The sequence below is a fragment of the Bidens hawaiensis genome, unplaced genomic scaffold (genome assembly GCF_021521415.1).
Source record: "Bidens hawaiensis isolate Kalapana, Puna unplaced genomic scaffold, B.hawaiensis_p1.1 tig00028825_1, whole genome shotgun sequence".
Lineage (NCBI taxonomy): Eukaryota > Viridiplantae > Streptophyta > Magnoliopsida > Asterales > Asteraceae > Bidens > Bidens hawaiensis.
In genome coordinates, this window is record NW_027494742.1 from 67,074 (window position 1) to 84,367 (window position 17,294).

Here is a 17,294-nt window from a genome sequence, read left to right on the forward strand (position 1 = left end):
TTTTTGGTCCATGATTAGCTCCATTTAATTAGCCTACTTATCTTTCCCTTTTACCATTTACTACTTATTAACCCAAGTAAACTTTCCGTCATAACGAGTCAATATTCATTATTATTATTACTCGAAATTGTGGGATGTTACACGTGACAAGTATTTAATAATACTTTTTATCTTACTAATCTATTAAATCAACACAATTTTGCCACATGTCCTTCTACTAGGGTGTCCACCTAGGCCTTCATGTCATCTCATTTCCATTATAAGACTCTCTAATATGTTGCCATGTGTCATCTCACACACTATTTAAACCTTAGAAATTTCCACCATCATTTTAATCATTTTAATTTCTCTCTCTCTCTCGGCTTAATTACTAACTCCACCCTCTTCTATATTCCGGTAATGTAGATCGAGATTAATCGTTTTCCGGTAATGACCAACAATGTTATTTGATTTTCCTGCAAGATAATATCTTTTTCCGGTAAGGTTTTCCGATATGGTTTTATATTTATTTTAATTGTTATATGATTTTTTAATAATCTTTTTAGGTTGTATATCAAAATCCAAGATTGAATTGATATTTTGAAGTTATTACGGTTTTCCGGTAAGATTTTTGTTTTCCGTTTTTGTTTGTATTTAATCTCACTCTCGGCTTAATTACTGTCACACCCTCAAAATCCGCTAACGGAGTTTTACCGTCAGAGGGTGTGAACTAACAGGATCGGAATCATTAGTTATAATCAAACACCATGTTTAAAGTTTTCAACCCAACAGGACATTAAGTCTTAAATAAAAATGCGGAAGCGTAAATTGTAAACCAAAAAGTTTGCGCCACACAGGACGACTTAAAACCCAAGTTATTAAGATAAAAATTAAAAGAAGTTTTCAAAGCGATGGTGTTTAGCGAATGCATGTTCCTATACCGCGCGCCCGCCTCGACTACCTGAGAATAACATACCAAAAGTGTCAACACAGGGTTGGTGAGTTCACATGTTTATATAAATAAAGTGTTTGCGTTTGCGTTTACGTTTTGCGTTTGCGTTTGCGTTTGCGTTACCAGATAGTGTTAAGTCAGTTTATATATCAATAGGTAGCTAACCTATCAACAAGTATTACTAAGTGTTCGACACCGAAGCTGACTGTTTATCAATTGCCTTGCCACCATATCAACCACGACCATGGTAATGTGTTAGCCAAAATTACACCCACTCGACCTACAGTCGAGTTTAGAGTTGGGTGGGGTTTGTCAAACCCAGTAGTACTACTCAACAGTGACTCGCTATTATCCAAATATTAACCGGTTCGATGTTATGAAGGACTTTAGTTGGTTTGTTTGCCACTTAGCCTTACAAGTGATATATAAAAACTAACAAAATCTACAGCGTTGGAGTATGTTATCTCCCCCAAATAAAAGCGTTTAAAAGAGTAAAATAGGGGACGTGAAACTCACTGTTTGCGAAGAAAATCAAGGAATTCCGAGAGAGGTGTGCGTCACAGAAAATCCTCACTAGTGCTATAACAACAAAAATGAGATTTTCTAAGTATTTAAACTACGAGTGAGTCCCTAGACTCGACACATACAACTTATGCATGAGATGCGTTCCGTGTTCCATTCGTGAAATAAGTGTAACTCGACAAACACGTTGGTGAATACGTTACATGTGTAAACAACTACTTAAGTGTCAAGTATTAACATTGTACATTACTAGAAAATATCCCCCACAAGGGCAATTTGGTCAAAACATAGCAAACATCGATCGGTTATACACTTTTCATGACAAATCAAGTAATACAACAACTAAATTATCCAGGCAGATTATCACTCGACAAGATTACTCTTATTAATAAATCCTAACATGTCAAATAAATCATCAAAAATCATCCCAGAAGCACACGTGAGTTAGGTTTTTAAAAATATTTTTATTATATTTTTATCATATATAGTTTTATCACAATGATCAAAACATCACAGCAAACACACAGAAATCATTATCATGCGCAACAGAATGTTATTGTTATTCCCGTTAAACGACAATTCCAATTAATGCAAGACCAATTGGGTTAGATTCCTAACTCAATATATTTTCTTCCAGAAGTGGAACCAACCCATTTTGTCTTGTAGTTTATGAGATATCTTAGTCGTAAAACAGCCTAACAGCAGGTCTCCTGAATCAGCCTTGCACAACAGTTTTGTAAAATCATAAAAACAAACTTTTACACGTCCAAAAATTACAAACTCGGACTTTACAGAAACTAGACTCGACCTAGAATATTGTAGAATCAACAATCGCATCAAAACATAACCTTAACATCGAGTTACAGTCGTCCAAACACGAATTCAATAATCTGTCCAGCATCAGTTTTCATCAAAACTCAACAAACAATTAACCTATGAACTAACAATCATGCATGTAACCCTAATTCATCAACAAACAACATATTTGACACTTTATGGTTTATGATTACAGGTTTAATCATACAATTAAAGGATAGAATGAATCAGATATGGTGTTTATATTACCTAGTTAGCTTCTTGAACCTTCAAAACAACTTGTAATCCTCTTGTATGTATGTGTGTGTGCAAAATCGGTCAAGGGGAGGGGGAAGAGAGGCTGCCGTCGTGTAGGGGAGAGGGAGAGAGTGGAATCAGGGTTATGTAATAATATGTTGTTTATATAATTATTAAATATAATACATGTTACACTTTACCCCTTGCACTTCTAGTTACTCGATTTCTAGCACAACTTAGTTAATACCATTCATAATTAATGTCATACACGTAAATATCAAGTAACACATAACTTAACACATAGTTATCAAATACTTATTCATGATATTTATTGTTCGGTCACCAACGGTTTGAGTCGACTCGTGTGTGTTTCGGTGAAATTCCGAAAGACTACTTGTGTAGTGATTGTCATGCGTCATCTAAACCCTAGTTTAAATGTAATGAGATATGCGTTATGGTTCGTGTGATCTTAAGTTTGAATTAACGGAGTTCGGATTAACGGAGTTAACCTGAAATTGACGAGTGTCACAATTACTAACTCCACCATCTTCTATATTCCGGTGATGTAGATCGAGATTAATCGTTTTCCGGTAATGACCAACAATGTTATTTGATTTTCCGGCAAGGTAATATCTTTTTCCGGCAAGGTTTTCCGATATGGTTTTATATTTATTTTAATTGTTATATGATTTTGTAATAATCTCTTTAGGTTGTATATCAAAATCCAATATTGAATTGATATTTTGAAGTTATTACGGTTTTCCGGTAAGATTTTTGTTTTCCGTTGTTGTTTTATATTTTTCATGTATTTTTCTTTTACATGTTGTTCTTCTAGGTTCCAACTAAAAAGTTTCATCCATGGACATTATCATTATTCTCTTTCCGGTAAGACCAATAATAAATTGTAAATCAGTGGTTTAACATTCCATAACATATAGCATTACCGCGATTACTTTTTTTTATTTCTAAAACGATTACAATTTTGAAATTTAAATTCCAAATTTAAGTTAAATTTGAAATTTGTAAATGGTAAGTCAATATTTCAAAACGTCTAAACTTACCATCATTACAATTTATTATTTTTTAAAACGATTTGATTTAAAAAGTTTAAATTCCCAAATTTAAATTAAAGTTGATTTTTTTATTTAATTGCTTTGACTTCCTGGTCAAACTTTTAAGTTGGTAAGTTAAACGATTTGATTTAAAAAGTTTAAATTTCCAAACGATTTGATTTAAAAAGTTTAAATTTCCAAATTTAAATTAAAGTTGATTTTTTTATTTAATTGTTGGTCAAACGTTTAAGTTGGTAAGTTAAACGATTTGATTAAAAAGTTTAAATTTCCAAATTTAAATTAAAGTTGGTTTTTTATTAAATTGTTGGTTAAACGTTTAAGTTGGTCAAACATTTTTAAATTGTCTTGTCAAACATTAAAGTTCAATTTAACTTTAAGTTGAACTTTTTAAATGGCTGAGTAAACAAACATTCATAATGTCTAAAATTACCATCACTAAAATTTATTATTTATAAAATGATGTAATTTAAAATTTATAAATTTTCAAATTTAAATTAAAGTTGAATTTTATGAATTACTGGGTAAATATTTCATAACATGTAACATTACCATGATTAAAATTTATTATTTGTAAAACGAATATTAATATTTAATTTTCTCATTTCAGGTTATGTTCCCAACTTGATATAGCTAATTTCATGGGTTGAAGATTTGTTGATAAGATATCTTATTTTTTGTTTAATATTGATGTATATTTTTGTTATTATTCATGTATTTTATTTTTCACAATTCATGTAATTTATTTGATTTTCATATAATCAATCATATATAGTTGTTGGTTTTGTCCATTTAATATAATTTAATCAGAACCGATATATTAAAGAAAAATTTTATTTTTGTATCTTATATTTATATATTTATTAATGATAATCTCTATAATTTATAATAATTATTATAATTTTAGTAATTTTGTTATTATTAATTTATTACCTTTTCTAATTATTATTACATCTTATTTTGACATAAATAATAAACATTTACTCCTTACCATTTTTATATTTTAATATATTTGACTTAAAACATTATTATTTTATTATATTGTAAGATACATTATATTTTCTAACATTTACACATTTCCATCTTTTTTTGTTTGACCAATATATATGAGGCATAAATGTCAAAATTAATGCTAATGAGTGTCGTCATTTGGTTATGAAAACTGTAACAATTAATGCCTATAAAAATTCGAAATGTTATTTGAATTTGAATTCTAAAAAAAATATATTACAGTTGGTTATGGAAAATTTTTGTTTCCAATGTCAATATTTATTGTTTATTAGTTTCCAATCTCCACAATTTTCCTATCTTATATGTTTGACCAATTTATAATTAGACATAAATATCACAATTAATGATAATGGGTTTTTAACAAAATTGAATGCATATTTCTTTGACTGTAATAAAATAATATTAATTATGGATCGACTAAAAAAGTAATAATTTCAAGATTACACTATGCCATGATTTTTGTAATATTTTTTGTTTTTAGGATCTTTGACTATAACAAATTTCGTTTAACAATTTTGGTAAACCGATTTATAACTTAAATAACAATTTATTATATTTTAATTTAATCAAATCATATAATAAAGTTTAAAGTCATTATTTATAATTATTACTTTTTATGTGTATTCAAATTAATAATTCGAATTTCAAATAAATAAGTTGAGTATAATTTATTTATTTATTTTTGAAATTGACTATAATGTGGGTTGGTTTTTTCTAAAATTTTTAAAGTTAATGACTTTCTTCAATATTGTTGACCGACCATTTAATATATTATAATTTAATTCATTTTCCTAATATATACTCAACATAAAATGTCAATATCTTAAATACGTGTTTATTACATTTTCTGTTTGTACGGGATATTCATACGTTCGTTAGTAATGTCTTTAATAATATTCTCATTTAAATATAACAATTAATTTCCATGTTTTTAATATATTTTTTTATTAAAATACATGTATATATGGTATATATATTTTTGTATCATATTTTTTCACCTTTAAATATTTTCAAAGTCAACATAAATTTTTTAATCTTTCCAAAGTTATTTGAAAATTCATTTATTGTAAATCGTTTTTATGTTTTGCAAGTTTAACAAAATATTAATGTCTTGTAAATCGTTTTTATGTTTTGCAAGTTTAACAAAATATTAATGTCATTGATTTAAAAGTTTGTTGCAAGATTGGTCAAAACTAAAAAAAAATCATAATTTTTTGAAGTTGACTACTTCCAGATTTTTTTATATTTTGTAACTATTTTGAAAATATTTCAAAACGGGTTGTTTTAAATGAGTATCAAATTTGTTATGTATAAAATTACGGCCAAAAAAGATTTTTATTGATATATGTTTTTGGTTTAATGGTTTAAGTTAGAAAGATGTTTTATGTTGTCTTTTTACTTTGTTTGTTGTTATATGTTATTTTATTTTAATAAAAACAATTTTATTAATGTTTAAATGTTACTCATTATTAAATATATTTAATATTGATGCTAATGTTTTATTATATTTTCAGGTGGTGAAGCAAAATGAGTTTTCTTTTGGTAGAATGTTTAAAAAAGTTGATGGTGGTTTAATATAAAAGTACATGTTTATGTCTTTTGTTGATGTTTTTTGGTTGTTCAATGTAAATTAACTTATTGTAACTTTTGACTTTTAAGATCTAGACAATGTAAATGATTAACGTTTTGGTTTGAAAGTTTGAAGAAGTATTGTGTTGCTTGAATTTGTTGTTTAAATTTATTATGTTTGTTATGTTCAAATTAACTTCCTGTAATTTGAAAGTTTTAGACAATATAAATCTATTACTTTTTTTGTTGGTATGGTGATGTGTTTAGTGACAATGTAAATCTATTAAGTTTTAATAGTTAAAGAAACATTATGTTTGTTTAAATTGATGTTTAAGTTGATTATGTTTAGTGATAATTTATTCCACCCGCGTGTCACGCGGGTATATACCCTAGTATCATATTAAATAATAACATATACAAAACTCAAACGATACAATAACAAATTTGAGTTTGCCTTTTGTTGATGTTGTTCATATATTGTTAAATGTAATTCTCATCGCTATATGCCATGGCTAGATGTAATTCTCATCGTTATATGCCATGGCTAGCCGATCGCCTTAAGTTTGAATATGTTTATTTAAATCACATGTCATGATATATCTTTACATCAACTTGGTTAACCGTCCCATAAATTAAATACAACATTAACAACATTATAACAATAAAAATATGAATTTCGGCAATAACAAAATAGTAATAGCAATACCTTAGAATAAAATACACTAATGATGCTTACAAGCCCATATAGTGGGTTATATTTTTCCTAATTTCCCCCAATCAAAGATGAGCCGGAGATGATTTCGTGATGAGGGGGGTTATATCAATTTCATGTACTTTAGGCAAAAATTATTGCCTAAGTTTGAGTTTGGCTATTAACCGAACCGAAAATCAACAAATTAACTAAATAAACCAAACCAATTAACTTAAAATCAATCGGTAAATAAATATAATTGATTAGCCGATACTTTGGTTTTAGTTTCAATTTAGGTTCATAACTGAACCAAACTAAGCACACCTCTACGAGGAAATACTCGAAGTCGCCGTGTGACACCGCAACCTTATAGATAACTAGGGATGAGCCCGGGACGGTACCAATACCGATACCGAAATTTGAAAAAATTTTTTGTAGCGGTAACGAAATGTTCGTTTGGTACCTGTACGAAACCGGTATTTCATGCAAAATTCGGGAAATACCGGTACCGAAAACTCAAAACTTGTTACTGATTCAGTACCGACGGTACCAGTATTCATGCAAAATTCAGAAAATACTGGTACCGAGCCGAAAATTACATTCTTCAAAACCTAAAGGACTCAACATGCAAATGACTAAAAACATTTTTCCAAATATTGTGAACCCGTATCTCATCGTCTCGTGACGTATCTCCGGCGAAACATGGACGAAATATCAGAAAACAAACCCACCGCACCACTGCCGTCGTCGCCGGAATCTGATTTCGCCGTACTGGAGAAAGTGAAACCACTCGCCGGTGATTCTGCCGTGGAATGGATTGATTACGCCGTTCAACAAGCACTGATCGCACAAAAAACCGTAACCGAAACCCTAGAATCGACGGTTAATGTCACCAAAATCCGTATTGATCAGATTAAATCAACCTCCACTGCTCATTTTCATATGACAGTTGTAAGTTATTGTTATTGTTTTAAACTTTTAATTTATGTTAGAATTAGTTTGATTAGAGGTAATTAAGTTGTGAATTATTTGATTACAAGTTGCTTGAATGTTGATTAGGCTTAATTAATAACAAATTGTTTATAAGTGTATTTAATAAATTAGGCTTTAGGTAATTAAGTTATGATAACACCTTTTGGTATTAAGCATTAGTAGATTTATAGGTTTAAGAGTTTAACACAATGCTAAGTATAACTAGCTCATATGTATGGCATATTAACGTACGCTGGTTGAATGTTGAAATCCTTGATTTGGAGTTCATATGGTTTGGATTAGGTTTTTGTGTTTGTTGAAAATTTCATTTCAGTTTATTCTTAGCCATTTCATTGCTAGCCGAGAAGTTGATACATGATCTGTTAGTTTTTTTTTTACTTTTTACCGTTCCATGTCAGCGTGAGCAGAACAGCGACGCATTAGCTGAACTAGTTTGATCGTCTAGAGAAATGACAAGAATCCGTTATCTGGATTCATTGAGTTAGATTAACCGGAGAGGTAGGACCGTAGGATGCACTAGAAGCTATCTTATTTAGAATTAAGTTGGTGTCTAGACTTAGAAGGGAGAAGCTCATTTTGAATTGGATGTATCTAACTATCTAAGGAATAATAATGTCGGGGCTTCACAAGAGAGCTGTCAAATGAGATTGCACAGTATTTGCCAGTGTAGCATCAATGATCAACCCTTCTAGTTAATTGTTATAACTGATGTCATCCAAGTGATGGAGAAGTAGACTCAGGATGTGAACATGGTAAGCCAACAAAAATGTCAAAACATCATCACAGGCCACCCAAGTATCATTTGGTTTTCATTTGTGGCAAATTAGGCCAAAAACCTGCAGTTTTTTTTGTAGTTGGTTCATACATGAATCTGGTTGTGAAATTAGTGCATAAAGTCCATAAAAGCAAATTTCACAAGTTTCTGGCAAGTTTATGGCTAAAATTGGCATAAATAACCAAAATGATACCCGGGTAGCCTGAAGTGCTGTTTTGAAGTTATTGGTGGCCTTACTGTAAACTTTGATCAATGCATGCAATATCCCTAAAAAAGTACTATTGAATCATCTGATTCACAATGTGAAAGAAATAAACACCTTCTGTAATTAATATAAATAAATACACTATACATTATCAACACAATTCATGCTACCTGAGAAAACGTATTTATGCTACGGTAATTATAGGCCATCACTTTCTTGGCCTCTCCGAAGTAGATGGATGCATTTCAATTGAATGTACACAACAGAAATGCGATTCATTTTCAATATCCATCTGTATTCTAGAATCTATCTTATTATGAGGAAGACCAATGATCATGTCGTGTGCTTGCCCTTCACAATATGACTGCTATGTTTGCAATAATTGGGATGATAAAATTTCTTTTATTTCTATGTTTACAAAGGTTTATATGACTTGTATTTGTTTCTCCCATTACGATTTGCGATAGTAACATCTTCATCTTACAGGAATCCCTGAAAGATCTCAAATCTGATTATTATGTTTATGAGGATATTGTGTTTGACATGATTAAAGGTTTGTAGTTAAACGCCCACCATTTTCACTATCAACATTCAACATCTTTTTGTTTTTTTTATCTTATGTGTTGTCATGAATGTTGGCCAACAGAGGGTGTTTACTTTACCACTTCACATCCATTTGCTACAACTGGACTAGTTTTTGGCACAGGGATTTTGGCTCTTAAAAGTATGTCTCTTAAACCTTACTAATCAATACTCGATTAATTTTATACAAAGTTCCATATAATTTTGTTTGTTATATCTACTTCTTGATAACTTATATATTGCTGCAGGGACAAGGCGCTCTTTATACTACAACACACTGCGGTTTTTTAGCACTGATGAGGTAACAAACGACATATATCAGATCTTAATATTGAATATCCTTTCCTGTGATTTCACTTGCAGAGGTGGACTCCAGTTGTCTTGAGCATAATGGATAATTTAGTTATTAGTTTTATGACTATGTTATTATCTGATGTTGTTGTGGAGCAGGCCATGCTTGCTAAAGCTAATGACAAGGTGCAAAAGTTACGTGAGTCGGTTAGAGCCTTAACAGAAGAGAGAAAGCAATTGGAGGTACTCTTTTAATTAAATGTACTTGCTTTGACCAAATCCTCTGTTTTGTTTGACCCACCCATACTTTTGAAGAACATATATGACTAACATTAAATTATTTCTCTTCCAGAAGCTCTCACTAGGTGCAGAAGTCGAGCTAAAACGAGCAAGGACAAAACTAAGGTTTGTGTTTCATGAATTATATTGATTTTTATGTTCATTATGTTGGAAAAATCTGCCAAACAATTGAATAAACGAAAGCAATAATAAAATTAAACCTGTGTCGTGTGTAATCACACTGCCTTAAAAGTGATTTGAGCACTACCGGGGTACAAATAGATGTTGCCAATCACTCTCCAAGGTTAACACAGAGATGAATTGAAGTATTCTTGTGTACTCAAGAAGAAATCAATGATGAAGATTGAATGAGCGTATGATCAGAATATTAGAGAGGATGATTGTTGTTATCTCATTAGGGTTTGAAAATAACTGGAAAAAAAAACTGTTTTTTCTTTTTGTTATATACGTAAAACTCATCTGATGTTTTTTTTAAAACAATTTGATATATTAATATTATATTTAATAATATTAAAGATATATTTGACTTTCTTTTTAATTCCAACAATCCCTCACAAAAAGACAGTCAAAACAGTTCAAAATATTCTGATTATATATTGAGTTTGTTTTGTATATAAGTGTTAATATCTTACGATTTGAATTAACACGTAGTGGAGTGAGGCAACATTAGAACTTCATTAAGTGAATAACTCTTGAACTTAATGTATTCAGATGAGACCCCCACAGCACATACCGAACCCGGTGTTCGATTCAATCTTCGCGGTACTACAAAAAATTATGTGGCCATGTATAAACCTTGGAACTCATGAGTGCTCTAAAGAGATAGCCCGTATCTCTTATAGAAGGCGGCCTCACCTTCACGCTCACATAGGTGATTTCAATTAAAAGTCTACCTCATACATAGACTAACCCACACGTTGGTTATGAAATCATTAAGAACATAAAAATGTTCAACCTCTACATAGTATCGGTGAATTCATCAAGTTCGTCTCAAAGAACCACCTCATTAGGCTATGAATTCATTAAGAGATATAATTCTCAACCTTTATTTAAACACTACCTTTTGTCATAGGGATGAGAATGTAGTGTAAACTAGGATTCATACGGTTTCGTTTGACCACCGTGGGTGCCCACCATACGATCCTCACTATTGGGCTTAAGCCCCATCCCCCTCGACGTTGATAAGACCAAACCTTTAGTCAATGCTTTAGTTAATGGATCTGCCAAATTTCTCTCAGATCTCACAAATTCCAAACCCATGACACCGTCTTTCAACATATGTTTTACCGAACCATGTCTTGGGCGTATGTGCCTCTTCTTGCCATTATACACATCATTCTTGGCGACACCTATAGCAGCCTGTGAATCACAATGAATAGGAATAGGAGTTACCTCCCTTCCCCATTATGGAATATCACCTAATAAACTTCTCAACCATTCTGCTTCTCGCCCTGCTAACTCAAGAGCAATAAATTCAAACTCCATAGTGGAGTGTGCAATACATGTTTGTTTAGAAGATTTCCATGAAATTGCACCACCTCCTAACATAAACACATACCCACTAGTATAACTTACTTCATCATTATCAGAGACCCAATTAGCATCACAATATCCTTCTAACACAGCAGGAAATTTATTATAATGCAAACTTAAGTCTATAGTACCCTTAAGATACCTTAATAATCGATGAATTGCCTCCCAATGTTCCTTACTAGGATTACGTGTATAACGACTGAGTCTACTAACTGTATAAGCTATGTCTGGTTGAGTATGGTTCATTAAAAACATAACACTTCCTATGATCCTTGCATATTCATATTGTGATACGCCTTCATTTTTATTCTTTTTAAGGTGTACACTAGGATCATAAGGAGTTCTTACGGGTTTTACATCAAAATAACCAAACTTTTTAAGCACTTGTTCAACATAGTGTGATTGGTTTAAAGAAATACCATATTGATTTCTTTTTATTTTAATTCCTAGAATTACATCAGCCTCACCCATGTCTTTCATCTCAAACTTAGATGATAAAAAAGATTTGGTTTTATTGACATCATTTACATTAGCACCAAAAATCAGCATATCATCCACATATAAACATATAATGACATATCCTGAATCAAATTGTTCAGAGTATACACATGAATCAGAATTATTCACCAAATAACCATCCATTTTTAAGGTATTATCTAACTTTTCATACCATTTTTTTGGTGCCTGTTTCAACCCGTATAAAGATTTTGTAAGTTTACATACTTTATTCTCTTGACCTGAAATAATAAAACCCTCAGGTTGTAACATATAGATCTCCTCATCTAAATCACCATTTAAAAAAGCTGTTTTAACATCCATTTGATGAACAACTAGATCATGAATAGATGCTAAAGCAATAAGTGACCTAATAGTTGTGATCTTCGTTACCGGAGAATATGTGTCAAAATAATCAATTCCTTCTTTTTGAGTAAACCCTCTAATTACAAGTCTAGCCTTGTATTTATCAATAGTTCCGTCAGGTCTTAGTTTTTTCTTAAAAATCCATTTACTAGTTATGGGCTTAGTTCCTTTAGGCAATTCAGTTAATTCCCAAGTATTATTAAATAATATAGAATCTAGTTCACTTTTAATTGCCTCTTTCCACAAACTAGCATCAACAGAAGTTACAGCTTCTTGATAAGTTTTAGGATCATTTTCAATCAGGTAAACAGAAACAAATTCCTCATTAAGCATATCAATCTGAGAGTTTTCTGTTAAAAAAGTTGTAACAAAATCTGGTCCATAACTAGTCTGAGTTCTACATCTCTTACTCATTCTAGGTTCAATATTATCAATAATCTCATTAACTGAACTAGAAGATGGTTTATTAGCAGAAAATATAGCATTAGATAACACAATATCTTTACATCTTTTCAAAGGAAATTCATTTTCAAAAAAATCAGCATCTATAGATTCAATAATTGTTCTATCACTTAATAACATGAATCTATATGCAACACTATTTTGAGCATAACCAACAAATACGGAATCTACAGTTTTAGATCCAATGTTTGTTCTTTTGAAATCAGACAATCCAACTTTAGCCAAACACCCCCACACTTTCATAAATTTTAAGTTAGGAGCATAGCCTTTCCATAGTTCATATGGTGTTTTATCTTTTCCTTTATGTGGAACTCTATTAATTACATGACAAGCAGATAAAACAGCTTCCCCCCACATGCCATCAGATAACCCCGAACTTAAAAGCATAGCATTCATCATATTTTTAAGGGTTCTATTTTTTCGTTCGGCTATACCATTTTGTTGAGGAACATAAGGTGCATTGAATTCATGTATGATACCATTTTGCTCACAAAATTCTTTAAAAGTTTTCGTAATATATTCACCACCTCTATAAGATCTTAATCTTTTGATTTTCCTATCGAGTTGGTTTTCAACTTCAGATTTATATATCATAAACGTTTTGTCAGCCTCATCTTTAGACCTTAAGAGGTAAACTTTAGTATATCTCGAATAATCATCAATAAAAGTCATATAATAATGTTTGCCTCCTTTACTCGTTGTATTTTTAAAATTAGCTAAATCTGAATGAATAAGTTCTAGCAAATCAGTACTTCTACTAGTTACTTTTTTAAAAGACTTTTTAGCATGTTTGGCTTCTACACATACATGACACTTAGCTTGTTCATACATATTACTAACATGAATCGTGCCCGCATTTTTAAGTCTTTTAATAGATGAAAATCCAACATGACCTAATCTAGCATGCCACTTATTAGCAGACTCAACAATATAAGCAGAACTAGATGCATTATCAGAAACATTAACAGTGTTCATCACAAATAATCCACCACTAAGATAGGCCTTCCCAACAAAGTTGCCATTCTTTGAAATAACAATTTTATCACATTCTATTACTTGTTTCAGGCCAACTTTGTTGAGAACTAGCCCAGACACTATATTCCTACGAAGAGAAGGAACATATAAAACATCAGATAAAGCTAAAGTTTTTCCAGAAGTAAGTTTTAGAAGAACCTTCCCTTTGCCGTGAACTCCAGCCGTGTCTCTTGTTCCCATGTAAACCGGTTCACCATTGACCACTTCTTGAAAATCAGACATTAAACTCTTGTTGTTACAATAGTGCCTTGAAGCCCCGGAGTCCAAGATCCACTCGGTTTTGCTTTCCACCATATTCAGTTCAATCACAGCAGCAATTACTTCTTCATTTTCAGCAACATTTAGTTGAGCACCTTGATCTTTCCTTTCATGACATTGATAAGCTTTATGACCAGTTTTCCCACATACATAGCATTGAGATGGTTTTTTCTTGAACTTCCCATCATTTTTTGAAACACCAAGCTTCCCTTTTCCTTTCCCATAATTTTTAAAATTGTTAGTTTTCTTGTCTTTTCCCTTATACTTTTTACCCTTTTCGGTTCCTGAGGACTCAATAAGATTAGCATTAGAAGTGTTTAAAGAAATGTTGGAAAGCTTATCTTTGAGTCGGTTAGCCTCTTCAGTTCGCATATGACCGATCAGTTCTTGCAAAGACATGTCATTTTTCTTGTGTTTGAGATAATTTCTATAATCACTCTAGGATGGAGGAAATTTCTCTAACAGAACATTTGCTTGTAAGACTTCACACATCTTCATTCCTTCAGATAAAATAGCGGCCACAAGATTTTCATAATCGTGCACTTGATCCATTATTGACCAATCATCGGTAATTTTGAACCGCAACCAATTCCCTACCACATATTTTTTCCTTCCCGCATCATCAGACCCGTATCTTTTATTCAATGTATCCCAAATATCCTTTGCGGATTTGTATTCAATAAACAAGTCAAATAAATTGTTGGTCATATGGTTTAATAAATGACCACGAACAGCCTTGTTATCCTTCTCATATTTTTTAACAGTTTCTGTTGATGGCATGGATGAAGAAGAAGCAATAATCTGAATAGGGGCTGATTGAACATGTTATTTGGATGGATCTTCAATTAAAACATAATCTATATCCAAATGCTCGAAAAATATTAACATCTTTTGAGACCAACGACAGTAATTGGTTCCGTCTAATGGTTCGAGTTTCGACAGATCAGGAATAATTTTTGACAGATTCATAATCTCTACTTGGGTGATTTGAAATCAAAATCGCTTTTAAATTGTTGGAAAAATCTGCCAAACAATTGAATAAACGAAAGCAATAATAAAATTAAACCTGTGTCATGTGTAATCACACTGCCTTAAAAGCGATTTGAGCACTACCGGGGTACAATAGATGTTGCCAATCACTCTCCAAGGTTAACACAGAGATGAATTGAAGTATTCTTGTGTACTCAAGAAGAAATCAATGATGAAGATTGAATGAGCGTATGATCAGAATATTAGAGAGGATGATTGTTGTTATCTCATTAGGGTTTGAAAATAACTGAAAAAAAACTGTTTTTTCTTTTTGTTATATACGTAAAACTCATCTGATGGTTTTTTTTAAAACAGTTAGATATATTAATATTATATTTAATAATATTAAAGATATATTTGACTTTCTTTTTAATTCCAACACATTATTCATGGTCCATATCCTGGTATGTACAGACAAGCAGGAAAGCAAATCCAGGGTGTCATAAACTCGGGTTATAAGATTGAAAGACAGGCAGGGGGTATGCAGTTTCTCTTTTTATTTTGGTATTATGTAAACTCACAACAATTAACTTACATTATTGATGCGGTTTTTCTGTTATACTGTAATCAGGCTTGAAGGATATACTGACAGAGCTTCCTAAGAGAGATGCAGCAGGATTCCGGTCGGAAGTAAGTACTTAAAACTACATCGTCATTTCACAAAATATTAGATAAGAAATCGCACAAAAGCTTTTTATAGTCAACTACTTGATGAGCTGAGCTCATCACATAAGATATTTTGGTTTGTAGGTGTCCCGACTTGCATCACAAGCTAAACAAGAGAGAAAGGTTCTAAATAAAGAGGTTAAAAAGATATCTAATTATGGTATTTCTGTCTGAATACACCGCCGTTGTAAGGTGAGAGAACACTGAATCTAAAAACTTTTTTATTTTAGTTAAGAAGTCCATCAACATGCTTCTTAAAAGAAGGTTTTTATATCGGACTTCTGTTTGATGTTGTATTACAGTTTACCGCATTTGGTAAAAGATATTGTAACGTGTGACCTTGCTCGATTTTGGTTTTCTGGAATAATGTTTTTGGCTTAAAGGAGGAACGAAAACATGTTACCTGCAAGTATAATGTGTAATGGTTACTATTGGAAAACTCGGTTTTCATATCTGCTTATCTGTTTTTTACTTTATCATGACGTTTGAAATTTGTTAAAGTTACGACATGGAATATGATAGAGCATATCCTGTTTCTTTGAACAAAATCATATGAATAAATAAATAAACGAAATTATATGAATAACTTCTAAACTTTTGACTTGTTATAAGGGTCTGTTTGTTGTGTGTTTGGCCCCATCCACGCCTGCCTTCTACATCACTATGGCGCGAACACCATTACTAGAGGGGTCTGAGGCGTGGAGCACAAGACGTGGCTGGACTTGCGGGGGTGTCGCACCTTTTGTTTTTTTGTTTTTTTTTAAATACACAACCAATCATATCTAGCAAACTCAACCCAATACGTCATTTTTAATAAAGTCCCACAACACCCCTATAGAGTAAGAATAAGCAAAAAGTACCGGGTACTTTCGGTGCCCACTTTTGAGGCTTTGGATCTGTACCGGCATTACCGACTCTTTTCCTTCGATATTGGTACCCATTGTTGGCTATTTTAGGTATTAGTACCGAACTCATCCCTACTTTAGAGCCCTTTTCAACCAAGCCCATGTGGTGGCACGAAACCGTACTTACTTCACCTCAAAACCTCTTAAGAGCCCCCTACAATACGTAGCCTAACAATTCTTAAAATGAACCAAAAGCATTTTACTCAATTCAACACAAATTAATTGAAGGGAATTAACCACCCACCTCACATTTCTGTTCTTCCACCCTCACACATCATCGAGTTCTAATTATCCAACCCACTATGCGGGAAACCCCACAGGTACTCGTTGCCTAAAGAGTTTAACCCCCCACCCTTAGGGTTATACATGTGGCGCGCCTAATTTGAACACAACCCAAGTGGCGGAGCCATGAACCTTTTGCTATGGGTTCGGGAATTTTTGGTGCTCGATATTTTTCCAACGTCAAAAGTTTTCGGGCCCAAATGGGTCGGGTCGGGTCGCTCATTCAGTAAGATAAATAAATGCAATATCATTGTTATAAAAAAAGCACAT

General features: G+C 32.0%; 1 protein-coding gene across 1 annotated transcript; it reads left to right on the plus strand.

Moving 5' to 3' along the window:
• The first annotated feature begins 7,458 nt into the window (after positions 1-7,458).
• On the plus strand, positions 7,459-16,280 carry LOC143577848 (RGS1-HXK1-interacting protein 1-like). Its single transcript, XM_077061571.1, has 9 exons — positions 7,459-7,798; positions 9,307-9,373; positions 9,467-9,544; positions 9,651-9,703; positions 9,853-9,936; positions 10,046-10,098; positions 15,586-15,650; positions 15,743-15,801; positions 15,922-16,280. The coding sequence occupies exons 1-9, from the start codon at positions 7,550-7,552 to the stop codon at positions 16,009-16,011; spliced, it is 798 nt and encodes a 265-aa protein (XP_076917686.1). The 5' UTR covers positions 7,459-7,549; the 3' UTR covers positions 16,012-16,280.
• The last annotated feature ends 1,014 nt before the right edge of the window (positions 16,281-17,294 follow it).